Genomic DNA, 27953 nt, shown 5'->3' on the forward strand with positions numbered 1-27953 from the left:
CTTCTGACCGGTACAGCAAAAATTATAGCTTGTACTAAGTGGAAGAAATACTTGAAATGTGATTTGTTATAATAATTTAATGAAAAAAATGCAAGCATTTTTGCTTTTATTATGGGGACACACACAGAGACTTACAGGGGATCCTTCGAAATGGAAAAGTCAATTAAAATACTTACTTCAAGCAAATCCTAAAACATGTCTCATTGAGCTCTGAAGGAATTTTCATAACCATTTAAAAAGATTACCACAAGTTACAGTAGCTTTGTTTCAGATAAACACTGCACTGCAAGCTAAACTTAATATAAAAATAGATTCTATTTAATAAATTTTATATAATACACTATAAACAATTATGAAAGTGTTACTACAAAGGTAAACAAAAGTCTGCATTAATATTTCAAGTAACTTTATACAATTTCTTCACATAACATTCAAATTGCATAACATTGATCGTGAAATGGACACAATAGAAGAGGTTTTCCCCAATCCTCATGCTTTTATTTAAATATCAAGTTATCTTTTTTCCTTCAAACAAGGAGTTGCTGGTATCAGTTCAAGTTAGAAAGTGGGCTATCAAAACCACTATTTTGTTGAAGAGACTGGGGATCCCACACCATTTTTTCCCAAGCGTTTGTCGCAGCATTTTCCTACATTTGAATCTGGTGCTACATTGAGTTGTATGACAGCAGAATTTCATTTGTCAGAGTTGAGGAATTAAGTATGGTCTGGGTTTATCAGGTGGCCTCTACTGTAAACTTTATTGCTGCTTTTTGTGCTGAGAATCTTGCCATTGCTATTAGAAATGTCTCTCCAAGAAGCATCAACATTTTCATCTGCAGGGGTAAATGACCTGATGTGAGGAAACTCTTCACAGTATGCAGTCTGTGTGTGCACATTCATACTGGCTCTTTGCTCAGGATACAAAAGAGGTGTATCGCTATGATCCAGAAGCAGGCTTCCATTCACAGAACTCCATTCACTGCAGCTTCCTTCATCTCTTTCTGGAGTTTCTTGAAAATCAAATTCTCGAGTTCTTTTAGATTTCATTTTACATTTTCCACATGACTGGATGCATTTATCCTCTTTCAGGACTGTTCTTTCATTCTTGCTCTTAAGCGTATGATGAGTTGGCCCAGAGATGGTATGGCCATTTGTAAAGCTGGGTGCATGCATATTTTCTAATGTTGCTTGAAAAGCAGATGGAGGAGCATTCTGATGTGCTATGTTACTAGCAGCACACAAAAGTCCTTTGTCTGCATTTACGATGGGGCCATATTTCTCTCTTCTTACATCTTCATTTGGATAAAACTCTGGCAGAGGATCTCTTGAAGCACCATCGTGATTTTTAGAATTGTTCTCATTATGAATATCTGAAGTCACTGTTTCATGAAGCATATGTGGAGCTTCAGTCTGCACTGCATCAAACTGCTGCCTCAAGTCATGTGGTACACGTTTCTGGACAACTTTATCATTGGCTTTTTCAGTAATGCTTTCACCACATGATTTGCTTTCCATATGGTTTGACCTATTCTGAAGCATGCGATCTCTTTTTGAGTACTCTGCTCCAGGTGGTAGATCAGAATTTAATAGCAGAGCTAGGAGAGGAGGGAAGGAAATAGATTAATTGAAGGCAATAGTAATGCTGGAAGAAAAAAATAGGTCCTTGTTTTGTTGTTTGGGTTTTTTTAATAAAGAATTGTAAGCATTGTCAAAATAAGCAGCTTATATTTACATTTCCATTAGCAAGCTTATAAATAAATAGTACTTCACTTTCCATCTGCATTGTCATTACTACACGCATTAAATCAAAACGATCAAGAAGAGAACAACTACAGAATCCAACATACCTGAGCGGGTAGATTTGCTTTGGGGAATGTGTCGAAGAGGCGTTTCAAGTCCTCTTGCCATTGTAGCAAGCTTACTGGCAGCATTCATTATTTTCTTTTCAGCTCTGCCAAGAATTGCAGAACATGAAAAAAAAAAAATCAAAAATTAAAGTTTAAGGGCAATTCCTTTTCAACTCTGCATTTTACTTCAAGGTAACATTAGTGAGAGTAAAAGAATACTGAAAAGACAGCATGTCAGACTGCTCAGCAGTGACCCCATGCCAGTCTGAGCAGACTGGCAAGACTCCAGGTCTCCAAGGTGGACAAACACCAGACTAACATCTACACACCTCTTTCAAAACCAACAGCAATTTCCAAACATACTTGAACTTACCCTTCATGTTTCCCATTATCAGTAAGAAGTTGTTGAAGGCACGTCAAATAGTATTTGCGCATTTTCCGTGCCGTCTCTTGGCGCTCTCTTAAAACCTCCACTTTAATCATTTCAGCAGCTCGCTCCTTACTTTCACGGATATAACAAAGCATATCACCTACAAACACACTTCATTAGTACCAGTTTTCCCCCAGAGGGGGGAAAAAAAACCAACACCACAAACTAGGATTGTCTAGCAGACCTGCAGCAAGTCAGCAAGGGCCTCGATTTACCTGCCAACATTCTACCCAAATCCTTGTGCCAAGTGTTGCCTACTGGATAAATGCCACTGAAGACCACAGGCAGCAGGTTGATATGAAGCATCAGACAGGAATTCAGTTGTCTGATTCTGCATCTTAAGCAGCAAATTGCTGATTAAGCCAGAAGGCAGGATGCAACACAAGAGAAAAGTAGATTCTCCCTCAGGACAAGTTGCAGGGTAGGTGGATTGTTTGTTGGAGAAACAAGATCAGTTCTCAAAATACACTTTACCACTTTAAAAGACATAACAGCGCAACAAAGCAAGGATGGCATAACAAGACTTCACCCATCGCAATTAATCTTGTCTAAGATTATGGTGACAGTTCCATTTCTTACACTCACTCTAGTAAGAGGGAAAGATTTACTTCTCATGCAATTTGGCTGTCAGATTCCTGTGCAAGTTGGCTGAAGGAGGAGGAAGTGACAAAGTAAATTATTTTGCTCTCCTAACTTTTTAGCTAAGACTTTAGTACTTACACTTAATCTTGCTCACAGCTTTAATGTACTGAGCACGCAGTTCTTCCAGCCCTTTCACAGAGTCACAGGATGTACAAGGTTTTGAGATGCCTCCCTTTGACAGTGACCTGAAATGCACGTAAGTCACACTGCACAAGAAAAGCAGCTTATGTCTTAAAAACAAAAAACCAAAAAAACCCAACCAAACAAAAAAAATCAGCTTGTTTAAATTTAAATTACCTTTAAATTTAATTTACCTTAAATTTAATTACCTTTAAATTACCTTTAAATTTAATTTACCTTGGTGGTGTTGCCAGGTCTTTCAGTTCAGTCTTCATCTCAGAGTTTTCTAAAATTAGAGCTTCTAGAAGCTTCTTATTTTCTATTTAAAAAAATTAACCATAATTCACTGCACTTTTCTAAATTCAAGTTGAGTTCAACAAAAGTTATTATATAAACTGCTGTCTCTGGTGTAAGAGCTCAATGTCACAAAGCATCATCAGCAAATGTACAGCTGTTGCAGTAACAAGCACATAGAAATTGATCACAATACACTACAGTGAAGCCTGAATATAAAAGTCACCTCAAAGTAATTAAGCAAGCTTAAAGCCTTCATATACCATTACTAACACTATGCTGGAGGCAAAAACTTCAGATATACCGGATGTAGACGTAGAAAAAGGATGGGGAAAAAAAATAATGATGAGGGTTGTTTTGACATATATTGGAAAGAAATTATTAATTTGTGGATTAGCAATTGTGCCACCTTTGGGGTGGAGAGGTGAAAGATAAAACTTGGTGGTTGTTTTTTTGGGTTTGGGTTTTTTTAATAACCAAAAGCCAGTATTACAGAGAAAAGCTGGGCTTCCATGCTGAACTCTGCTCAATGCTACTAAGGAACATATAAATATTATAATGAGCCACCACAGAGTATGAGAAGACAGTGGAGCTGAAAAAGCCCGAAGCATAGGACTTCAAGCTGATACTGAAGACTGTTGATCATAGCATACAGATAGTCTACTGTGGGTCATCTCCTGAAAGTTAAAGACCCTTAAAACTTATTTATTGACTATGTAATCTATTCTAAGCAAATGATTATTTTAAAAAAGGATATGGGTGTATACCATAACTTGAAGAATTGATGGATAAAATTGGATGGACCCATAAAAATCAACAGTTAATTACTAGCTTTCCTATTTTAGGAAAGAAAACCAACATGAGTTGCACCCTTACACTCAATGCTGGAGGTACCACCACTGTACCCAGCCACAGAAGTTCTCACATGAACCACGGCCAAAGGAAAACAAAGACTGTCCCTGCACAACAGAGGGCACGTCTTAAAGACAAGTCTTCCTTCTGGAAGAATCAAGGCTTTCATGGGTAGAATATGAGAACCAGAGCCCTGCGAAAGACCCAGACAAGTTTGGCTTTCTTCCTTCTCTAAGATGATGCACAGAAAAGCAAAAAACAAGCAGCCACTCTGGAATACAGAGAAAAGCAATTCATGGTCTTCAGAGATCCTCATTTGTGGTTCAAATCTCATTTTGAGCATTCGAAGTTGTATCCGTGATGACCTTGATGACAGCAGTAGTCTCTATTTTCATTAACAGACCTCCTGTTATCCTTCAATCTTTCCTCCAGTCCCCAAGCAAGCTTATATCCTATATGGTTCTCGACGAAAGACCGCAGAAACAGTATTACACAAATCTGTGCAACTTACCCACCTAGCCTTGGTCACACATCTGCAAGCTTGCAAAAACCTTTCCCTTACAAACTTATAGCATTTTACTCATCCTCACTGAGCACAAATTTATTAAAGCAGGCAAGTGAGACTTTTCATTTAAAAAAATTTAAAAAAAAAAAAAAAAGGTGGGGGGAACCTCACCCCACACACAAACCAGAGCCTTTGGCAAGTCACTTGGTACAATCAACTACCTCACATCTGCTCTCTCCAAGCTGACCATTTGCCAAACCTGCTTACAGTGGCCACAGTGACTGAGGCATGCTCAAACAATTCTACAGAGTTACTAACCTTCAGGATGCAGTTGGAGACCTCTCCTCAAGCAGGACCTTCAGCAAGTCCAATTCCTGCCATGTTCTAAGGAAAGCCTAAAAAAATGCCCTGAACACTACTGTGTACAGCTTCAACTGATTAAAACACTGCAGGGAGAATGATCCTCTTATTCAATCACCAACGTTTTTCTTCAGAGAAAACATCATTTTCTTTCTTCTGCTCCTTAAAACAAAGGCCTCTACTGACTTTAGAACAGCTGAATAAGGGGATAGAGTTCCTCAGATACCAACTGAATGGGAACCATGCTCCATATGGTACATTATGGTCAAGTAGAAAAGAAAAAGTTCTTAAGCACAGGAATGAAGCAGACTAGGCATTCCTCCTACAAATCCTCTCAGAAATAAATCTAGACAAAAGGAATTCTTGTTGCTATTAGAGACAGATGCATCAATATGACTTCCTCTGAGTGAAAAGTTTACCTGCAAGGCCCATAGAGGGAGACCCAATCACAGGAGTAGTTACAGGTATGGCAAAAGGGTTTTATACACCAAAGACTTTCCATCCTCGTTAGCCCAGATTTTACTATGGCCAGAGACTTCTACCAAGTTAAATAAAGCAATAAAGGATGGAGTCTATTATTCTGAAAGGACAACAGATGTACATCATGCAACAGCATCCACAAGAAACACAGGTATAAATATAAAGGAAGAGAATATTGCAATTGACAAACTGATGGCCAAGTCTCAGGGAGGTTTTACCACCAGGCACTATCAGTCTGTCCACAGAAGGTGATACGGATATTGAGAATGCCAAAAATAAGATGTTGGACAGCAAAGAGAAAGCAATCACAACAAAACACCACTACTCCACAGCCAGTGGGGTGTGAATTAAAGAAGAGCACTGGATAACAGCAGTCTCCTACAATGCAGGAATCTCAAGCAAGTTACTTTGCACCATCTTTTTTCTATCAGAAATAGGTTCAGAAAAGTCTTATTTCCATACTACAGGCAGAAGCCTTCCTTTCAGTGACTCTTCCAAAAACAGACTGGATATTTCATATCCATCATTGGTAGAGACAGTCGTCACATAGGAAAGACTTAAGAACTAGAGACCTTTTCTCAGTCATCTGTCCTGTATTTCTCAAAGTGACACAAAGGAAAAAACATCTTGATTGAAAGGCAAAGAGACTACATAAACCCTACTTAAAACCTACTTTAAGGTTTACAAAACAAAGAAAGAAAATGAAGAGAACTACAGCTTCAAGCTATTAATTGCAGGAAGGTACAAGAAAACTGTGGTCAGTAGCTTACTATTACTGGTGCCAAGAGGGACCGAGTAACATTTGGGGCCACTCTGCTCTTTATTCGTACCCCCATAGTGGGAATATATGCGCACAATAGCAGTACAGCCCTAAAGGAGACAACTAAAGACCTCCCTCGCTCATATACATTTATATGTGTGCACGTGCACATGTGTGCGTTATCTGTATAACCCTCATGGGCAACAGGATCCACATGTTCAAAGAACATCCGCCATGCATTCAGTTTTCCTCTATACTTTTCCTGATACACACAAGAGAGTACTAAAGTGATAAGTAATGTTTAAAGCCAAGAAGGTGGGGACGTTTCTTGGAGTGTGGGGGGAAGGTCGGTTTGTGGGATTTTTCTCTTGTGGGTTTTGGGGTTGTTTTTTTTTAACTATGCACACACCTCCATTCCATCCACTGAAAGCTAAATGATGCAACAGATGGAAGAGGCTCATGCAGCCAGCAAGGCAGAGCCATTCAAAGTTTTCTTTAGGTGACTAACAATCCTAACCTTGGATTTGCTCTGACTTAGCTTCATGATCCCTCACAGCAAGCTGAAGATGTCTGCAGGCTACCTCCAGCTCTCTTTTCAAGTCCTGGCACACAGTTTCTCTTTTTTCAAGCTCCTGGCAGCAGTGTTCACAGCAAAAATCTTTCTGAGACCCAAGGCTCCTTTTTGTACATTTCTGACCTGCAACAGTCATTGCTAAAAGTTATGCATCAACCATAGGACTACAAAAAGAATCAAGCCCAACCTTACTATTTCCAGTGCTCTACTTAGTCTTTCTCTTGCTAGGAAAGCATACAACACATTAGTATAATTAAAATAATCACAAGAAGCTGCAACCCTGTTATAGAAGGTACATCAGCATCTATCAACTCATTGAGCCCTCACAGCCTCAATGAATTCCTGTCAGTGATGATTTGAGTCTTCAGTCAGCGATAAGAGACTTGTAGGTTGCGGGGGGGAGGGGGGAATCAAAAACCAAACGAAAAACAACAGCCAAACAGGGTCTTTTGGAGCCAGCTGAAGGAGACTCTCCCAGCTGGGAAGCCTCACATGCGGCTGAGTCCAGTTAAGAAATTCACAAAGACTGGGCTAGTTCCAGGAGAGCAACGGCCGCTCTCTACAGCCAGGACAGGGAGCTCTAGAGACAGAAGAGCTGCACTGCTTGTATTGTTTTGTGTAAATAGATGGTTTGTTATTTTGGTGTTGAAGGAATTCAAGCCACACTATAGGCATACAGCCAAGGACTCTCTTGGGCTTTCTTGCTTTATGTTTTTTCAGTTGCATAAGAACTCAAACTAAACAGAAAGCCCCAGAGAGATTTCTGTGCCTCCCATGAAGTTCTTCCCCAGCTACGCTGTCTCCAGCTTTGTCATAGTACATGTAATAACTTTGGGAAGAGCTACAATGCTAAAGTATACAGGAGGGGAAGGTAGGAAGGAAGGTTAAAAAAAAAAAAAAAGGAGAAAGATCACTTAGGGATTTGCGTTTTTTTTTTCAACTACACTCTTGATCAAAAGAATCAGAAGAAACTACCATTCTAGGTGAAGTATAATTCTTGATACAAGAACATCTTTTACATGAATGCAGAATTGTCTTGTCTAATGTCAAGAGCTAGTAGTATACTTCAATCTTCAAAGCTCTGATTTAGTATTACCCATTTACAAGACATAGTTTAGACCATACTCTGCTCATCATGATCAACACTGGCTTGCTTATGAGCTGTTATACACCAGACGTATTAATGTTCATGTCCACAACCCCCAAAGAGTATTTACACCTGCAGCGGATAGGGCAGCTATTTCTTTACTCCTGAAGAATGGCTTTAAAAAAGCAGAAAGCTACTAGCATTTAATAAAATTAAACCTCAAAGCCTAGCATTAAATCAGTAAGCTGGAGACTAATACCATTTGTTGCATGGTTTGTGACTTTAACATAGTACGATCTTATACAACATTAAGCAACCTTACGGTCAGAATAATTGCATTTTCCTCTATCACCCAAATATTTGGTAATTAACTAACTTTGCATTAGATCATCAATAAGACATCAGCTATTAAAGACTGCTACTAACAAGCTTAATTTGATGATAAACAATTTGCCAGATTAAAACCAAACCAAATACCTTTGTCTGTTCCAGTTTCCTGCAAGGGTGGCTGTCGTCTTAGCCTCCTTTGTGCTTCTGCTTGGTGTCCAACACTGTACACAGGAGGTCTTGCCATGTCCCCAGTTTCTTTTTCACCACATTGCAGGCAAGAGTATGCTCCTTTATTTACATTAGTCATTAGCTCTTCATATTTCTGCAATTAAAAAACACTTCCTGAAAAACCAAAACATAGCAAAAAAAAAGAAAAAAAGTGTTCCACACTACCTTTAATCAGGTAAGTAGCATGTTAATGCATAAAAACAAGCAAGCCTGGCCACCAAGCAGTTTTAGTAGTTGTAACACAGGTGCTTTAAACTTGCAATAGAACTGTAGATGGCAGCTCAAATCAGGAGGAAAACGTGTATTCTAGGATATAGAAGTTTTACTTAGCATAATTCACTGCAACAGCAGTTGTGTTTTATTTTGGAAATCTCAGTAGCCCTTAACATTGCAGAACTATAAAGTATCTTTAAATAGTTGAAGCTAACTTGTTTTTTAAAAGGCATATCCAGTAGAAAAAGGGGTTGGACCAACTTAAGAGTTTCTGCACAAATATGGGTAGTAGAGGGAAAGGAACATCATCCAGAAAAATGTAACTCCTTTGCTCATTGTTACTACAGTAGCAGGAGATAAGACATTAGTAAGAAATTACAAAGACTTCACTAGATGGTTGGCTTGAACTACCCTAACATTTTGAAGTTCAAAGGCACGTTAAAAACAGTTTACCAAGAGACATTCATATCTGTTATAGAAGACACACCAGGCATAGGAAAAAACTTCCAATTGTCTTTACCATTGTGAAAATAACTCATGCCAAGAAAACTTTAAAAGGACAACTTTTTGAACAGAAACATATTAGCACTAAAAAAAATGGATAACATTGCCATGAGAAATCACTTCCTACTCATTTCCACCCATCTTGCCTTTTCTTGAAAAGCAAGACAGTTTCTTTCTCTGTCCTATTCTTGGATAATTCCCCAGCTGCTAAATGCTAGGTGGCAATTGCGTTTCCAGTGGGATGCTTCCCATAACCAAAAACTTACTACAAGCATATGCATTGCAAAAAGAGGAATCTGCCAAAACAACAGAAATAGAAGCTTTTGGAGAGAATTCTACTTAGCCCCAAACTTATCTAGAAAAGGGTAGGATGACTTTACTCATTTGGGCAGGCACATTGAAAAGGATTTCCTGGAGCTACAATAAAGTTAAGCAAAACTCTTTTTCCCTGAGACAGATCAGTTTGTCAGTTACTCAGTTCTATTACAGATAATTTGCAAAAAGGCTTTATTGTTTTCATCTTTATTTGTATCAGAAGGGTGGTGGGGAGAGTAACATGACCTATAATCACTATCTAATCACCATTACAAACTGCCAAATTACTGTAAAAAAAGCAGCAGCTATGCAAAAAAATCTAAGATGGGCCTTAATAACAGAACCCACATAAAAGGTCACAAGGAACCTAAAGAACCATAAAAGGTCACAGGCTGCCAAACTTAATATGGTGGATTCACCTCCTTATAATTTATGAACCTTGGCTTTAAAGAATGACACTCCTAACCCGGCTTTCTCTTCTTTAAAGATTGAGGGTGTCAAATCTACATCCATCCTTTCCCTTTTCACTTGCTAATGGTAGATTTAGCCCTCTCTCACAGTTTTAAAGGACTGTTGTTATCAATGAACTCATACATTGGATTCTCTGATTCTCAGGATTACATGGATATTTTATATTGGGAGAAAACAGGTATAAGTCCGACTTCTCAAATCCCTTTTCTGGCTGACAGTTACAATTTACAGAAATATTACCTCTTTCCATTCTCGCTCTTTCTTTTCCAGAATTGTGTAAACTGTAGTTCTGTAGGCCTTTTGTAAGCAAGCCTTCAGTTTGTCTTTGCATTGATGGTTTAATTGAATATGAGCATCAAAACATTTATCCTTCCAAGAACGCTTACTATGTGTGCACTTGACTAGTTCTTCATGGATTTCACTCAACAAGTACTCAAGCTCAACCAGAGTTTTCTCCTCATACCGATTAATTTCATCCTGCAGTCTCTTTGTTTCCTGAGCCTCCCATTCTCGCTGCTTTTGGTCTAGTAACATCTTTATTTCTGCCTCTTTCTGAATGGAGAGATCATTCTTCTGCTTTGCAAGATCCTCCTTTGCTGTTGCAAGTACCTCTTGAATTCTGTTTCTGTGATCATCTAAGAATGATCGGTAGTCTCTCTCATTTTGCTCTTGTATCTGCAGGATTTCTTCTTGCTTTTCTTTGTGCCACTGAGCACGAGCTTTTGCTAGTTCTGCTTTGATAGCTGCAGGGATTTCTTCTTTCTTTAGCTCCAACTCCTTCTTGAGAGAAATTACTTTTTCTTCCAGTTCCTTCATTCTTGGTCCAGATTTCTCTGTATTCTCATATTCTTCTTTCCATTTCTCTTCAGCAGCTGAGAGAACTAGGGCTAACTGGCGAATATATAATACAGTCATTATAAATATATACATACATTTATCTATACATAAAATATAACCCTGGGTCATTATCAATCTATTGGAGATGACTTTCAAATTATTTAATAAAAATATAATTCTACATAGGCCAAAAAAATCGCTCAGGACCGGAGTACACTAGAAACATCTTTCCTTAATGATTTCCCATCTACGGCTGCATTCATTCCTCAGTAATATATGGAATTTAGAAGATCAAACTGTTTATCAATACACATATGCAAGTATTTTGGACTACCTGCTTTGCTGCAGTCTCTTTGTGTTCTTTTTCCCATTTTTCTTGTTCAATCTTTAGATTTACTTTGTACTCTTTGAGGTCTGTTAATTCTTGCAGCCACCTGGCACGAGCTTGGGTTAAAGCTGCATCAACCTATAAGCAGATTAAAAAAGAAAAACTACTTCAGTCACCACCACCAAATACATTAATTTCATGTAGCAGTGAAAGAATAGACTTCAGTTTGGATTGCCTATATTTAGAGAAACTAAAAGAATCAGACCAGCAGCATCTGATGCATTTCCTGATACAAAAATCATACCAAGATGATGAATATTAAATTTACTTTTCTTAACAAAATAGTATAAACGCTAGGTCAGTTATGCTCAGTTCTGTTCAAAACTCCTGCAAAACTTGTCCAACTGTGTGAAAAATTAACAGCTAGAAAAAACAAGCTACATGCTACAGCTTCTTCAGAACTTTTCATATATATATATATATATATCTCTATCATATAACAAGTATCAACTACTGAGATAGGGTTCTCTTCCACTAACTTTTTTTTTTTGTTTTTCCTAATTGGTGACTTAGTTGCACATGGCAGTTTCACAGGCTGCAGGCAGACAGAACAATTATTTGTTACCTGGCTGGCAAGATTTTTACGGTATTTATTTTCCAGCTCTACTTCAAATTCTTTTAAGGCCTGTTCAGAGGCCATATTTTCTTTCAGAGCCTTCTGGATCTGCAGCCTCTGGTCTTCAATAATCCGTTCTAACTCTTTAGTTGAAGCTTCATCCACAATTGTTACTCGGTCAGTTTGGCTGCTGCAGTCATTACATTCAACTACAGTTCTTCTCATTTCTTCCAGCCTACTTTGCCATTCTCTTTCTATTTTTGCAAAGACTTGTTCTTTATTCTAAGGAAAAAAATATTTTTAAGAAAATCTCCCTGGTGTCCAAATAACTAGAATGTCACTGGTATTTAACAAACAAAACTCTGTTTACACCAATAATCTTCCCTAACAGGAGAAGAGCAAAACCATGCTCAGAGAGCAGAGAGTTTGGTAAAAAATGAGTTGTTTTTTCTTCCTCATCACAGCGTTCTTCTATGGGATAGGATACACAAAGGACTTTTATAGGATAAATGAATGAAACAATAGAAAGCATAACCACTCACCCAAGGATTAGGGTGGAAGACTCCAGCATAGTACCAGCTGTGACATTCAGGACATTCTACATGTTACTTTACAAGGTCTAGGGTTTTGGGTTTTTTTCCAAAATTTTAAGCATGTATAATACCTATTGACTTCTTCAGAGGCTCCTAAAATGAGAGATCCTTAAAAGCCACTTCAAATGGCAGAATAACAGTGCATAAGTCTACCTATGTACAAGTTTTCCTTCTGAAAATAAACCGACAAAACAAAAAATTTGAACCTCCCTAGTTTAATTTCCACACCTCTTTTTCTTCTTTCTCCCAGTGAACTTTGGCTAATGCAATTTCCTCTTCAACCTGCTGTTCTTTTTCTTCCAGCCACTGCCTCTTTGCTGCTATCATAGAACTGCTGTGTTTCTCTTCAAGTTCATTCCTCAGAAGGTTAAGGGAGTCTTCTTTTTCTTCTAGTAGCTGTTTCTTGAGCTAGGGGGAAAAAAAAAAAAAATAAAGTATTTTCCAAGGCATAGTGGACTGCTCTGGTACAAAGTGATGAGAATGCATGAGAGACATGGTTAACTCTGAAGCCTGTACACGGATCTTACTGATGACACCTGGACAAGAGATTCAGCTCTCAAAGGAGGTGTTTTAAGGCACGATATCAGAGGTTATTATAGGCTATTGCTCTAAAATAAGTTTTCTTATCAAGCATCTTTATTCACAGCATACTTTGAGCTGCACCTCTTTACTACACTTGCTTAGCAAGACAGTTGACCCATGTTAGTAATTTCACACTGACATCTTCAGAAAAAAGATGTTAATCAATATAGCAATCTGAAATTATTGCTTTAAAAGACTCACGGTATTTTCAGATCATTTTTCTATAGCGAGAAGAGAACTTGTCACTTGGGTTTTTGGAAAATGTCTCAAATGTAAAACCTCACACTGCTGACTGAACAGTCCTCAAGAGTCAAAGTTATGAAAGTTAACTATGTGAAAGTGAATAGCTATTGGAAAGAGTTACTTCTACAATATTTTAAACCCCAGGACACAACAGCAGGTTAATCTAACAACCAATAGGTCACATGTATTCATTTTCTGATATAGCCAAGTATCTTCCTTGAACAATTACAAAGTTAAACACACTTATGGATATTACACATTAAAAACAGTCTGAAATGATATGATTTATATGTATTTCCATTAGTACCTTCTCTTCCTTCAGCTGCTGCTCTTGCTCAAATTTCTGCCTTAAAGTAGCTTCCAAGGTGTCCTTCTCCCTACAGACTCCGATGTAACATTCCTTCACTGCAGTCATCTCTCTGTTCAGCTCCTCTATGTTAGCCCTTCACAGAACAGGTTATTTGTTATCAATTAGTCTTTATACTCACAGGACAGAAAGTCTGTTTTTAAAAAAGTGTAACTAGCACTGAGGGCCAGACAGGGAATATGAAAATTTCAGTAAAAGCGGAAAAAATGGTAAGTCTTACTTTAACTGCGACATGGTCTCTTCGTAAGTTTGAGTAAGCTGTTGTTTTTCTGCAGCACACCTCTCCATGAGGTCTTTCTCAAAATGTGCTTTTGTATCTTCATGATGTTGCCGATAAGTTCTTTCACACCTACGATTTCAAGAAAAGAAAAAACTACCTAGGGTTTTTCCCCTCCTTTTAAACAGGCTTCAACCTTTCCTTAAGTAAGAAACTGGCTTTCTAATGCTTACCTCTCCTTGTACCGGATAGCTGGTACAAGTTTGTACATGCAGACTAAAAGGTCACAAATGGAACTAAACGGAGCTAACAGATTTACCTGTCAACAGCTTCTTGTTTATCCTGATCAAAATCCTGAACCATCTTTCTCATCTGGCAACAGAGATCTTGATTTAAGCTTTTCAGTTTTTCCTCATTTTCCTTCAGTTCTTCAATAGTCAAAGTATGGTTCTAGACAAACAAGAGTCAAGTAATAGGTGGGTTGTAAAGAACCTTTTCTAATTGCAGGTTTTAGCACAGAATGGAGGTTGTGGGTTTTTTTTGTAGGGATAAGCAGCATCTCTGTCTCACCTCAACTTCTCGCAGCAAAGTTTCATTAGCCTTTCTGAGTCTCAGAACTTCTTCCTTAAGATTATCAGAAACAGAAGGACTGGCCACCGAAGTATCATTCAGATTTGCAACAGGCTAAAAATAAAAATTAAGATTATATCTTTCAAGGTATACATGATTTAAGTTGATGCTTTAAAAAAAGTTAAAGCTGTCGTATAAAAATTTTACTTAGAAAAAATAAAAACAAAAACTAAATGAAATTATTGCATTGCAAGACATGTCAATATCACTGTTATTCTAGATGAATTCTTGATGCTCATAGGATCATGAAGGTTTAAAGCAGCACATGAGCAATGTTGTGTTTGCAAGTTGAATGACTAGTATCATCCAACAGAGAGCACACTTCTCAAGCATATTATATTCCTATCCTACATCCAGGTCACAATGTATAGATGACAAGAGCAGTTGTTACAAGTCTGATCAATTAATAGAGGGAAGTTAATAACGGGGTGAAGAGAGATGCAGTATCAAAGAGATTCCTTGTTGATCAAATTACATAGTGAATGCCCTCTGAAGGTAATCTGTTCAATGTTCCATTTGTATAACCTAATGATACTATCAGCTTTCTCAGAGAAATTACAAGGTCTTTTTGGCTAAAGAAAACCTACTTTCTCCAATGAAATTTAGTTCTGAAAAAAAGCAGAGTGCCATTAGGTGCTATCAAGAAAGTAATCCATCATATCAGAACTCGCCTAATAAAGCATATGCTGCCCAAGTTCTGCTATTCAGTTTGTTTCTTTTTCACCAAAAATACAAACCAAGGTATCATCCAAATGACAATACTTTCCTTAAGATCAAAGACAGATTTACTTAGTTGCTATGAATACTCAGCTGTGAGTAAATTCTTTGGTCCATTTTCATAAGAAATTTAAACGTTGGTTTGGTTCACTAAAATCCAGTGCATCTTTACTTTTTAAAAAAAATGTAAAAGAACAAACCTCTGACTCTTTTGATGTTTTTTCTGCTTTCAACAACTGTTTGTATTCCTCTAATGTCTTCTGGCAATCTTTAAGATCATTTTGTAATTGAGTAATCTGGTTTCTCTTCATTTTATTACTGCTCAATAAACGTTCCAGCTCAGCTTTTAATTCTACAATAATTTCATCTTTAGAGATCTCTTTATCCATGTCTCTCTTCTGCATTGCACTGTTGGGGAAGACATAACCAGTTCAGTATTTAAAAGATAAAAAACATTTATCTAAAAGGTAGTGGTAGCAAAGAGAAGAGCAACTAATGCTACCAGAAAGAGGTTTGTTTAAGAGCTAACAGTAGAAAGAATGAGAGAACATTAATGCAAAAGCCATATGCTTTTTCATCAAGTTACAATTAACGTACAGAAAACTTGTTCATTCAGCTGTTTCCTCAAAAGATTTATTCTCACATGATGTGAAGTATTCTGAGACAACTCAACTGGTTGTTTTAAAAGACAGCTTTAGCATTATGTAACTATGCAGAACCTTTGAGCAAAATGGTATCCATGCATATAACCCATACAATCCAAGGAACAGCAACACAGTCCCTAAAAATTTGAAGATTTATTGTATTAGTATTATGGTATAAGTCCTGTTTCGCATTTCCCAGATTATCTGGCAATACAAGCAGTATTTCAACTATCTACCAAAAAACCTGTATGTATGTTGATCCCATAAGACCATCTTTTACACATCACTTATATAATTTCTTGAGGATTTCAGACTTTTCTTTCAAAAAGAATCACTCAATACCTGCAGAACCTTGGTTTCTTCCCAGTGATTTTTTTAATTCCCAAATCTACATAGGAATCACCCAGGTTTGTATGCAGGTCTCCACCCGCATCATTCAAAAATACTCCAAGCTTGGCAGCAGATTCATACAAAGCTATTTCTTCCTTCAGTTCCATTAATTCTTCCTTAAAAGAAGAGACAAAAAATTTACACTGAGTGGAGCAACTCCAAGCAAACACATCAGGCCAAAGCCTTTTTTTTTCCAAAGAAAAAACAAATATACAGAGTTATTCTTTCTAAACATATCGTATTTAGCTGCATTCACTTGAATCATCTAGCATTAGTTTTATTTATTTTTGGTACCTCTAGTAAAGTATATATTAAAACTACAAATTAGTTAGGGAATATTTCCTGTTGTTCAGTATGTTCCGTTGTTCTTGTTAAAGTTCATACATGAAGTTAAATATTATTTCTTCTTTTGGTACCTCTAGTAAAGCATATATTAAAACTACAAATTAGTTAGGGAATATTTCCTGATGTTCAGTATATTCCGTTGTTCTTGTAACAGTTCATACATGAAGTTAAATATTATTTCTTCTTACTTCTTTCCTGCTGCCCTTGTATAGTAAAATATACAAGATAGAAAGGTACATAGCAGAAAAACATCCTATTACTCTAGTAATTATTAGGATTCATAATTTTCAAGATGCTAGATTTAAGTCAAATATATGAACTGAATTGGAGACACAGACTTCTGCTCATATTTTACAGAGGACCCTCTAGAATTCCCTTTTGCTGCCAAAAGGTAAATTTCAGAACATTATATCTCCAACTATCCCTATAGCCTAATTAAGTTATGAAATTCCCAGCACATAGAATTTACATTCTTCTTTTACCATAAGCAGGTTGGTTAGATGTATGATATCAGATTTATGCCAACACATATGTCCTGCTGTGTTTTAATAATAATAAAAAAATAATCCAACACTGGGAAATGAAGTAATGTGTAGCCCTTTACTGAAGGGAGATGTGTTTGTTTCCCCAACAAGTAAGAAGTGTTTCAACTACCAACCTCTTAGCTATAATGCCTGCCCCCCTAAAATCAAAACAGTAAAATATTAATTAACCTGCAGAGCCTTGTTCATGTTATTGCTTATCATGTGTGCAGACTGAGCTTGTTGCAATTGAAACCGTAACTGATTTGTCTCCTGCATCGAGCCTATTGCAGGAAAGAAAAGGGAGAGAAAGAGCGTGTCATAAATATGCAAGAAAGAATCTGCAAAAATATCACTGTTAAAAATGGTAATGCTGATTCTGGTAATAGTCATTACTCTGTTTCTATTAGTGAGCTCAAGGAAGTAGAAAACACAAATAATGAGGCAAGAATATTTCTGCCTGAATTGAGCAGGTGACGGTCTCCAATTTAAACTGCAGGTTGTTTTAAAGTTTGGGAACTACAGTGGCTTTATTTTTTTTATTTTCTTCCAGAATTTTTAATAGTAGCTTTAAAATAAATACCATGACAAGCAAGATGTGCCAAACATTTGCTTTCTTTGTAGCTCACCAGAAGCAAAAAATTACATTGTACCAGAAGTTTAGCAGGAACAGAACCACCTTGAAAAACAGGCAACTTTCCCCTTCTCTCCAGGTGAAAAGTTTAGCTTTATCAGTTTGCCAATTTATTACTCCCTTAAGGCATTTGATGAATATAGCACAGAGAAATCATGGCATTTCTTCAATCGGCACTTACACTCTTTTTAAATATCCTATCACACTTATAATTACTTATTTACTACATAATACAGATCCAATAAGGTTTTTCTCCTCTACCCTGACATTTAAAATCTCTCTAGAGAGATTTTTCTTCCAGACTACCAAAGTTCTCGAACAGAACATGCTCTTAAATTAGGATCCAGGAAGACAGACATTTTGTTAAGATGTTTAGATTTTATGCAAAGGCATACATTACCACAAGGTAATGTAAAGGTAGGCACAAGTCAAATACACAAAGAGCAGAATATTTCACCTGCTATTCCTACTGATACAAGTTTCCAAGAACCAGCCTCCAGCCACAAGAACAATTCTTTTCTCATTAAGATTTGAATTTAGAATGGCAATTCAAGTCAAATACCTAAGACAAAAGTAGCTTACTCCCAAAGGCTGTTATTTACTCCAAAACTAAGTTTACAGATATGCAGCATAAAATGCATATAAGAATAGTTTATACCTCTTTGTTTGGGTTTTTTTGGGGGGTGGGGAGGGTGAGTGTTTGGGTTTTATTTCATTTTTACGTATTTTTAACACTTCAGTCTAGACTTAACTAAGCTTCATTTAAGTCTGACTAACACACTGCATAGGAAACAGTCTAGTAAACATTTAGCTTGATGTTGATTCCATGTCAATAGGAATATAGATATGCAATTTCATACTTCAAAAAGCTAGATCCATTTCTGCAAAGAAAGATAAGGTATGATTAAAAGGCTGACCTGTTTGCAGTAAATTTGCACATTGTTTTTGGCTTTCTTCTAGGCTTCTTGTCAGTCGATTTATTATTTCAGTTTTTTCACATTTGGTTTCTTCCAGCATTTTTTCAAGTTGCTTAATGTGCTCTCCTAGATTTTTGCAAAGCTCTTTCTAGGAAGAGAGATTATTTTTACTCATGCTACAAACATCTAACCATCTAGGACAGCTTCAGATATAGAACGAGTCAATACATACAAGACACAGGAAGAAAAGAATGAGTTGGATACCTAAAGGGGCAGAGACCAGCTAAATCAATCACAGATAAAATGCTATCCTTGGCTGACAAGTCCTCTCTTACAGCATCAAAGTTCAGTTTTCACTAGGAGACAGTAAGTATACTCATATATAAACACACATGGACTTGAACTGTTTATTTCCTAGAGCATTCAGCATGTCAGATTATCCCCTGTAATTAATCCCATATAGTTAGTCTACTGCATAAAAGTCAAGCCTTCACATTATTTATATTAAGCCTGAGCTTAACTCAATGTAGTTTATTTTAACTGAGCTTAAGCCAAGCTAGCAAGTTCCAGTGCTCTGTAGAAGAACTATAGTTTTTACACAATATACAAAGTAGACCTTCACATGGTATTGCTTACCATTACCTACACAGACGTGGGGGGGCTCAGTACCTCATCTTTACGTCTTTTGACTTTTCTATTTTCTCTCTAAACCAGGAGATCTCTCTCTAAATATCCCAAACATACTACCATAAAATCTTCTTTTGCAGTGGAGACAAAGCTGTGTAAGTTTTGTTGTGGTACTAGTAAACAGAAATATGGTGGTGCATTCCTGTTTACAAGCAAGTGCTAAGTTACCTTCTCAAACATAAAACTCATTTATTTTTTAGGCATATTTACGCTGAGACAAGAATTACAGACCTAGAATTAAAGAAATCTAATTCTATTTTATGTGAAAGAAGAGGACAATTTATTAAGGCCTGCCTAGACTACATTGCTTGAGTATTTCTAACAGTGCAATGGCCTCTTATTAAAATTATTCTACCTGACATGTAAAAAGCTCTATAACCATGTGACACAATCCATATCAAACTCCAGCTTAAAGCCAGCCCTTCTTCCTCCCTCTCTCCCTTTAAATCCATACTTCTAAAGTGACTGTTCAGTGGTTAGGAGTCCTTGATCATCTTGAGACTAAAGCTTAGCAATAGACTGTTTAATAAATGGTTTTTCTCACAGCAAAAATATCCCATAGTTCTTTTCCTTCCCAGATTTATTTGCCAGTACTCTTTAAAAAGAGATTGAGTACAGAATGAAAGCTCAGGAGAGAAACTAAGGCAATGAATTCTTGCCTCCTCTGCACCTTCTATGTACATAAACACAATTTGAGCTCACAACTGCCTGGAGATGTCTATAAAAACATACCACATAGGCTTCACAATATTGAGACTTATGTATAATTTCCTTTCCACTTGCTTAGCAACTTCCAGAAGGAGTTATTAGAATTATAAGTCAAGAAGTGCAGTTCAGGAAACTTGGGGAGCTCTACAGCCTCTCCAGTACAGTACTTAGCGTCCTAAATTAATTTCTCACCTGCTCTCGGAGTGCAGATTTTGTAGTATCGAGTTTCTGCTCTAATGATAATACTTGTTTTTCATACTTCTGCTTGAGTGCTGAAATAATGGCCTCGTGTTGTTCTCTGGCTCGCTGAAGGGCATCTGATCGCTGAAGTTCTAACAGCTGCTTCTGCATGCTTTCCATGGCTACTTCTGCCACTTTGGATTGCTTCAGTATCTGTAGGAATAGTATTAGCGTAGCTCCCAGTTACGTATGTTTTACTTTTGCTCCAAATTCTGTAAGTCAGTTCAATATTTTTTGTGCAAGAGTTGCTAAAAGTTCTCAGATAATTCCTGGATTTTAATACAAACTATTTTCCACGAATGCATCCTATTCATTCACCATATATTCAGCTTCTGCAATGACCATGAACAGCATTTCAAGAGACTAGCATTTATGTTTAATGCAAATGCACCACAAATATAACTGTAGAAACCTTCCACAATAAACAGTTTAGAAATATTTATAGTACCTGCTCCTCACTGGTAGCAAGAGTCTGAATTTGAGTTTCGAGGGCCTTTATTTGACCTTCAAGATGCACTTCCCGTTCCTTTCCATTCTGATAGAGTTTTTGAGACTCACGAAGACTAACAGCCAAACCATCCTTTTCATCTTGAGAGGGGGACATAATAATTGTGAGAGAAACATGGCCAGCCACCCCACAACTTCATGAAACATCATTGTTCAGTACCCCGGCTCTACAGAACCATTCACTATGAGCACTCTGTCTCACACTGTGAGCAACAAGCAGAAGACAGAACAAAAATATTCACTCAGTCTCCATCCAGTAACCACTTTCTCCCTCTGACAGCTTCCCTCTGGAAGCACTCTGATATATTGTAGCTTCAGAACCCTAGTAGAAACAAGCCCCATTCTGTCAGCGCTAGGAACTAGCATCATCCCTTACACCATTTAAAGGGAGAAACAAAATAACGCCCCTGCAGGAACAGTCAACACATAGTAAAATGGTTGACAGCTAAAGTTTTCTCTCTCCTTTGCCCTTTTTGTATTCTAAAAATTATATTCTTAATTCTTTAAGCTCACGACTCTCTTTTGCCTGTTCCTAAAAAACAAAGGGAGACCAAGACAACCACCAGTCCCCACTACAGCTTTGATCATTTTGGAAGAGCTTCTCTCTACATACAGTCCAGGAAACAGCTTGTTAGAAGTGTTTTTCATAGATGTACACTTCTCCTATTGGGGTTTGGTTGGGGGTTTTTTGTTGTCGTTGTTGGGGGTTTTTTGTTTCGGGGTTTTGGTTTTTTTTAAACATGCTACTTTGGCAAACTTCTCACTTTTCTGTACATTTTTAATGCCTGGCACGTGGGAACTCTGAAATACAATGATGGCCTTGAGAATGCAGTAGAAGTTAAGTTACGTGGTTAGGCACTAATCCAGAGAATTTTCTTTACAGCAATGTTGGGAGGAGAGAGTTAGGTCCACATAATCCCAAATCAAGTTTATAAATATGATCAATACCTGCAGAGACACTACCTAAATCAAAGTTTCAGAATAAAAAGTTGCTATTTATAAATAAAATCTAAGAATTAGAGACCCATACAAAAACATTTTACCTTTGACCATTGAAAGCTGATGATTCAAATACCTAATCTGCTGTGCACTCTTTTCTAGTTTTTCATTAAGTTCTTCCAGTTGTCTTTCTCTTGCTTTATTTAGAACTTGAAGTTGAAGAATCTGCATATTTTCTGAAGAATCTGCCAAATTTCAAATAGCATACAGACAAGTTATCACAGTCAACTAACCAAGAAACTCATGGTCCTAAGTAATTTCTACCCAAAAATACTTCCTTCATACAGCGCCAAATTCACTGTTGGTTCACAAAATCACATCATTTTTTAATCCGTTTGATTAATGTCACCTGAGTTGCTCTGGTAGCAATAGCTGAAGAATTGTAGGAACTACCAATGCAATGCAAACCTAAGAGCAAACCCAGATAACGATTTACGTGCTGTGGATTCATACACAGTCTTGTGGCAACCATAAATTTTCAAGATGTCTAACAAGCAAAGTAGTTCTGTCATTTGAAATGTACCTAACAGAAACGCCCAATGGGGCATCAAGCAAAGTATGTTTCCTAAGGAAAAAATATTGTTTGTAATATTGCTTTCTAATAATAAAGAAAGCGCCAGCAAGACTTGAGATCAAGCCATCAGAAATAATTTCGTCCACAGTCTCACCAGTCAAAACTAGATTTTTAATAGCCTGTTTCTAGATAAAGTGGAAAGAAAACCCAAAAGAAAAACAAAATTAGGGTATCCCAATGTAAGCTTAGAGCAAAATAAAGATCATGTACATCAACATACTTTTAGTTATCCTCTTACTAAAAATCTACTGAAATCAACAGATTTTATGTTGCTAATTTCCAGTGGACTTTTCACGCAAGCTTACTTCAAGTCTAAACAGCAGACACTTACTTTCATCATTACCTAAGAATTCATGTTGCAAATCTTCAAACGCTTCATTTCTTCTGGTTCCTTCTTGGATTACTGGAATTTTTTGATGAATGCCATTTTGGTATGGTTTATAAGTCACTTTGTAAGATTCTGGAGATTGGCCATTGACAACATCAGATGCAACAAATTGCTGTTATGACAGTATATACATAAGAGGCAATAAATTAAAACTACAACTGTAGTGTTGTTCAGTGAAAATATTTTTCATTTTAAAGGTTGACATTAAGAAGAGCTCCAGTAGCTCTTCATTTTCAGGCTCCTATCCAGCACATGATTTAAGTGTGATAGACATTTTCATGAAAGCTTCCACTCTAGGAAAGTAGTGAAGTGTCAACTTCAATAGAGTAAGCACACACACACTTAAGTGAATCACATTCATTCTACTGCATGGAATTCTACCTAGCCAATAAGAGCAAAAATTAAAAACAACCACACCACCCCAATCATAACATGCACATATGAAAATCCAGTTATTTAACACTTGGTTGTTTTAACACGCAAAATAGACTACAGAAGCCTTCCATCAATGTTTAAACTGATAATAAGAGACTGAAAGCATTTAGAAATATTACTATCAATAGTTAAAGACCTGTGAAAAATTTCCCAAAGAGACAGAAAAATGCATCAGCTTCTGACATACCTTAAGATGTTCTTTTGGAGCATCTGGAAAACTTATTATTTTACTTTGCTGGTTGTTAAATTCTGGTTTATGGCCATTTGTATATGGCCTGAAGTTTTCAGGAAGATGATAGACATTGTTCTGTTGGTAGCAACTTGGAGCATTAAACCCATCTCTACCAAGATAAATATCATCAGCATCCTCTTGACCATTCTGGCCACAATAATCTTCTTTAACGTCATATAAATGTTTCTTTTCTTCATCATTATGTAAGCCATTCCAATTCTTTCCATGTTTTTCAACATGATCATTTTGCTGGTCACACAAGAATTGTTCAGGGTACAGATTTTGTCCTTGTTCATAACCCTACGAATGGATAAGAGGTTTAGAATTGCTCTCTCAAAACGCAGATTTTACCCCCACCATCCTTTTTTTCAGGGGTTACCAGCCCTCAAGTTAGAAATGCTTCAAATGAATAGCAAAACATATCACCTATATGAAGAGTACTTCTCTAATGAATTGAAATATTTAGCATGTTATTATGAACAAGGAGTTCCTACTAACTACATCACTCCTCATACAAGCTTACATTTTGAGCATCACTTATCAACGGATGATCGTTCCACCTTCCATCATGCTTCCCAGGCTCATGTGATCTAGAGAAAGACAAGCAGCTTAACTACGTACTTATAACTTCAGAAAAACAAACCAAACCATCTCTTCATTAAGTGGCACCTAGTTTGTTTCTCACAGAACACAAACACCATGCTGCAAACTGCACTCCAGCTCCCCTTTTATTTGGATTGCTTTTACACACCTCATCAGCTGAGATTTTGCTCTATTCTCAAAAGCACAATGTAAATAATAAAAATGGTGCAAAATGCCTTACTGCTCCTCAGTCTCATGAATGCTACAGTCTGAATAGCTGGAGAGCTGGTCTCCACTGTCCTCCAGCATATCATGGGGAAGGTCTGTCAATAGCTGTTGCAACTGAAACAGAACAAAAAACATTTGTTATATGCTTTTCAAAACAATGCATACAAGTTCAGTCCAAAGAGACAGAGTTAGGTGAAATAGACCACTTACACAAAATCCTGGTTTTCTTCCTCCATTGTAAAGTTTACAACACTGGAATTCACAGACAGCCTTATACCACAGAATGCTTAAAAGACTAGAGTACCAACTTAACAATTTTTCTGGCAAAGAGCTGCACCAAAAAAAGGTAAGGGAAATGCCACCAGATAGACACGTCCCAGGACAAACTAATCATGCCAAGGTTTCTCCTCACTAAACCTGAGGCAAGAGAGGCAGTGAACATTCAAAACATGCTCTTTCCAAGGAGTCTGGATTGAAATCCAGATAAGAATTTGCCAGCCAGTGTTACTAGCAAGGAGTCATCACTGCAATGATTAGTGTTCTGCTCGTGTTCAGATGAAGTCACCAAGCAACTGGACACAAACAGAGAAAAATACCACCACTTCTAATTCAGGAAATATAGTTGTGCCACAAAAAACCCAAATAAACAAACAAACCCACTGCAAAAAACAAAATGACAACCAAAACACTCTTGAACTCACTTGTTGTAATGATTCCCATAAATAATGTACCTCTTCTTCCAATTTTTAGAGAAGTTTTGATATGGGATAACATATTGGGCGTCTTTGCACTCCCTTTTTCTTATTAGGTGACTTGAGAATTACACAATATATTCAGAGTTATTACATGCAGTTTCTGAACCCTAACCCTGTTTTTCTCCAAACTCTTAAAGTATGTGTTAATAAAAGCAGAAATATTAGCTGCCCTATGTTTTCTCAGATGCTATTTTAGATGCTCTCTAAGACCAAAGGATAACACCAGAAGTTTGTTCCTAGAAATTCACTAGTGTCATGAAGAAGTTTCCCTATCATTAGGGAACCCTCTAGATTTATTATATCTTAGCTCTAGGAAGCAGGAAAGAAAAGGCAGCATCAATCACCGAAGATCCCCTTTCCTTTGCCCTACTTGCAACCAAGGATATACCGAAGCACCACAGGTTTCGCTGGTCTTGTGCTGCTGTAGAAACTTAAAGTCAAGAGAAAGCAGCGCATACACAGTTCACAAAACACCAGCAGAAGAGTTCATGTTTAAACTGAGCTCAGCCTACCAGGTTAGCTAGCACAGGCCTCCAGATGTGGGTAAGAGTTACCCAATTCTTAAGTTAGTGTCAAAGTACTCTCCTACTATCTAGATCTCCCCAATTTTCAAGAAAAAAAACACTTGGTTTGCTGTGGCAGAAAACTTAAATTAATGCAGAAATTCTTGGATTATGTCTTGACCGGGCAACACAGCAGAGTCTGTGTTTTAGCCACACATTTTGGCAATTCTCTTTATGACACAAAAAAGAACAGAAACATCTGAAGTACTTCAACTCCAAAAAACCCCACAAAACATTTGAATATATTTTTCTAAAGAGTAAAGTATGTGATTTATAATCAGAATTTTAAATTTCTGATTATAACTATTCCTCATTCTTTTCTAAGCTAACCAAATTTTCCACTGAAAGAGACGGTTGTTTTCTAAGTATTTGTAATAAGTGAAAAAGCTGTCAAGAAATACAAGACGTAGGTGACATCAGCCTTTTGCATTTGCTATACTGCACAGGCAAGGAGTAACAGTCTTCCAGCCACTACATATGATACTGCAAGGCTCTAAAGATGCAGCATCTCAGTATCTATTTTTCATGCCACTCTTAAAAAGCACAGTCTGCACTCTGTTTTGCTCTTACCAAAGACAACATACAACCTTTAAAAAAAACAAAAACAACAAACACTTAAAGGGGAAAAATGGGAAGCAGCTAGATACACAAGCCTTCAGATTAAATAATTTGTTCTTTTTCACCTCTTGTTCTCTTGCATAATCCTCTTGGTCATAGTCTTCATCTTCATGTTGAGTTTGCAGAGCTCCACTATCAAAGTCAAGGGACATCGTTTTCTAATGATGCTTTTGACTATCAAGCAAAACCTATCGCAAGACAGGAGAACATCACACATGAGTAAAAGTGGGTGGGAAACCAAAAAGTACCACCCTCACTTCCAGAGCTAAGTAGCCAAACATACACAAAAATATATTTTTTGAAACAAACGTTATACATTATATCATTCACTTGAGCTGTTGTTTCACAGTATATCCAATGCTACTCGTTTCTAGAAATTTAGCATTTAAAACAGGTTATTTGGGCTTTTCATATGCTGACATTATGAAATTATTGAAGTTCACTTACAACCAGACATTATTTTCTTCAAGTTCTAACACTGTACGTTATGCACATGCTGTGATATATGTTGACAGTTAGACCCGCTTTTAAATCTTGCTTCATTTATTTCTACAGAATAATTATATTTTGTACTAAATACTGAAAGCGTGCTGCTACTTGCACTTTTGGATAATAGCTCTGATAGGAAAAATAGGAAAAGTATCACGTAACTAGGAAAAGTATCATGTTAGTTCTAGATTTAACTGCTTAATGAAGAGACTCCCGAGGAGTTGTCTACACTAAACAGTGAGCTCACAGTAAGCTACAGCGTGTAAGTGCTGGCCCACTTTTGGTTGCAAGATAAGTTACTTCTTGATGAAGAGATACTTCTGACAGGCAGTTATGGACTAAGAATGATTGAAGATTTCACAGAATGGCACATTGTTCGGGCATACAGGTGTAGCACCTGCTGAAGTCTTCAGTCAGGATAACGCAAGCTTTGCAAAAGCATTATTCTGAAGTTAAAAGACATAATGTGGCAGGAATCCTAACACAAGCTCCTGCCTCTGTGCACCCCCTAAAATACCGGATTCCAGCGTGAGCCAGCCTGCAACATTCCTCATAGAATGATGCTGAAGCAGCTCGGCCATCTTCCCCCAAAACCGCATCAGCTGTAAACGACCACCTGCCTTCCCGACGCCCGCCCTCTCCTCTTTCCTTAAAGCCCTCCCAAACCCCAGGGGCTGAGGCAACCGGACGGAAGGATACAGCCCCGTTTCGCGGGCTCACGGCCCGTGAGAGCCGCGATTAGTGACGCGGAGCCGGGGCAGGGGAGCGGGGGACAGAGCGAGGAGAGCCCGTGCCGCCACGGGGCGCGCGGGCGAGCTCATCAGCCGCCGCCTCAGCCCCTCAGGGCGGCGACGCGGGGCTGGCACCTGGCGGGGACGATCGCTGCCGTTATTCACAGAGCGGCCAGGGAAGCACCTCCCGCCGGGGCCTCCTTGGCCGGCTTCGTTCAGGCCTCTGCGGGGCCGGAGGAAGAGGAGGAGAAGGCAGAGCGCGGCCCCGAGCACTGAGACTCACCTGAGCCGCCGGGCGCCAGGGTTGCCCGCCTCCCCCAGGTACAACAAAGGCGCGCCCACCGCTCTTCCGCGTGACAACCGAACCTGCGCCCGCCGCCCTGACTGACAGTCGCAGAGGCCAACTGGCAGCTGCGGCATCGCCTCGCTGCGCAGGAAGGCGGGACGTGCTCGCCCCACCCCAGTCGTGTGCGGCTGCGCTGCAAACCCGCCTCCGCTGACTGTTCGAAAGCAGGCGCGCATGGCAGCGGGAACTTGCCTGGCTAGCTGATTGGTTAAGCGGTCGACCAATGGCTGTGGCTATTTTGCGGAGGGGTGGGGTCTCTCCATGACGTTACTAGTGCG

At 38.0% G+C, this 27953-nt stretch overlaps 1 protein-coding gene across 5 annotated transcripts; it reads right to left on the reverse strand.

Annotated features, from left to right (window-relative positions):
- Window positions 1-73: 73 nt before the first annotated feature.
- Window positions 74-27765, reverse strand: CEP152 (centrosomal protein 152). Of its 5 annotated transcripts, XM_075764360.1 has the most exons (28): window positions 27613-27765; window positions 26175-26297; window positions 24187-24287; window positions 23887-23953; window positions 23319-23663; window positions 22640-22808; window positions 21779-21919; window positions 20677-20816; window positions 20181-20381; window positions 18594-18741; window positions 17235-17326; window positions 16129-16292; window positions 15343-15550; window positions 14366-14479; window positions 14115-14245; window positions 13799-13927; window positions 13519-13654; window positions 12615-12794; window positions 11803-12075; window positions 11184-11315; window positions 10253-10903; window positions 8429-8603; window positions 6808-6987; window positions 3277-3358; window positions 2998-3104; window positions 2221-2377; window positions 1848-1951; window positions 74-1595 (listed from the first exon to the last, which is right to left on the reverse strand). In XM_075764360.1, the coding sequence occupies exons 2-28, from the start codon at window positions 26259-26261 to the stop codon at window positions 715-717; spliced, it is 5295 nt and encodes a 1764-aa protein (XP_075620475.1). In that variant the 5' UTR covers window positions 26262-26297; window positions 27613-27765; the 3' UTR covers window positions 74-714. The 5 variants fall into 5 exon arrangements, with proteins under 5 accessions (XP_075620475.1, XP_075620476.1, XP_075620477.1 ...); XM_075764361.1 differs by lacking the exon at window positions 11184-11315; XM_075764362.1 differs by lacking the exon at window positions 11803-12075 and having other exon boundaries at window positions 75-1595.
- Between the last annotated feature and the right edge of the window lie 188 nt (window positions 27766-27953).

This window comes from Balearica regulorum, chromosome 12 (assembly GCF_011004875.1).
Source record: "Balearica regulorum gibbericeps isolate bBalReg1 chromosome 12, bBalReg1.pri, whole genome shotgun sequence".
NCBI lineage: Eukaryota > Metazoa > Chordata > Aves > Gruiformes > Gruidae > Balearica > Balearica regulorum.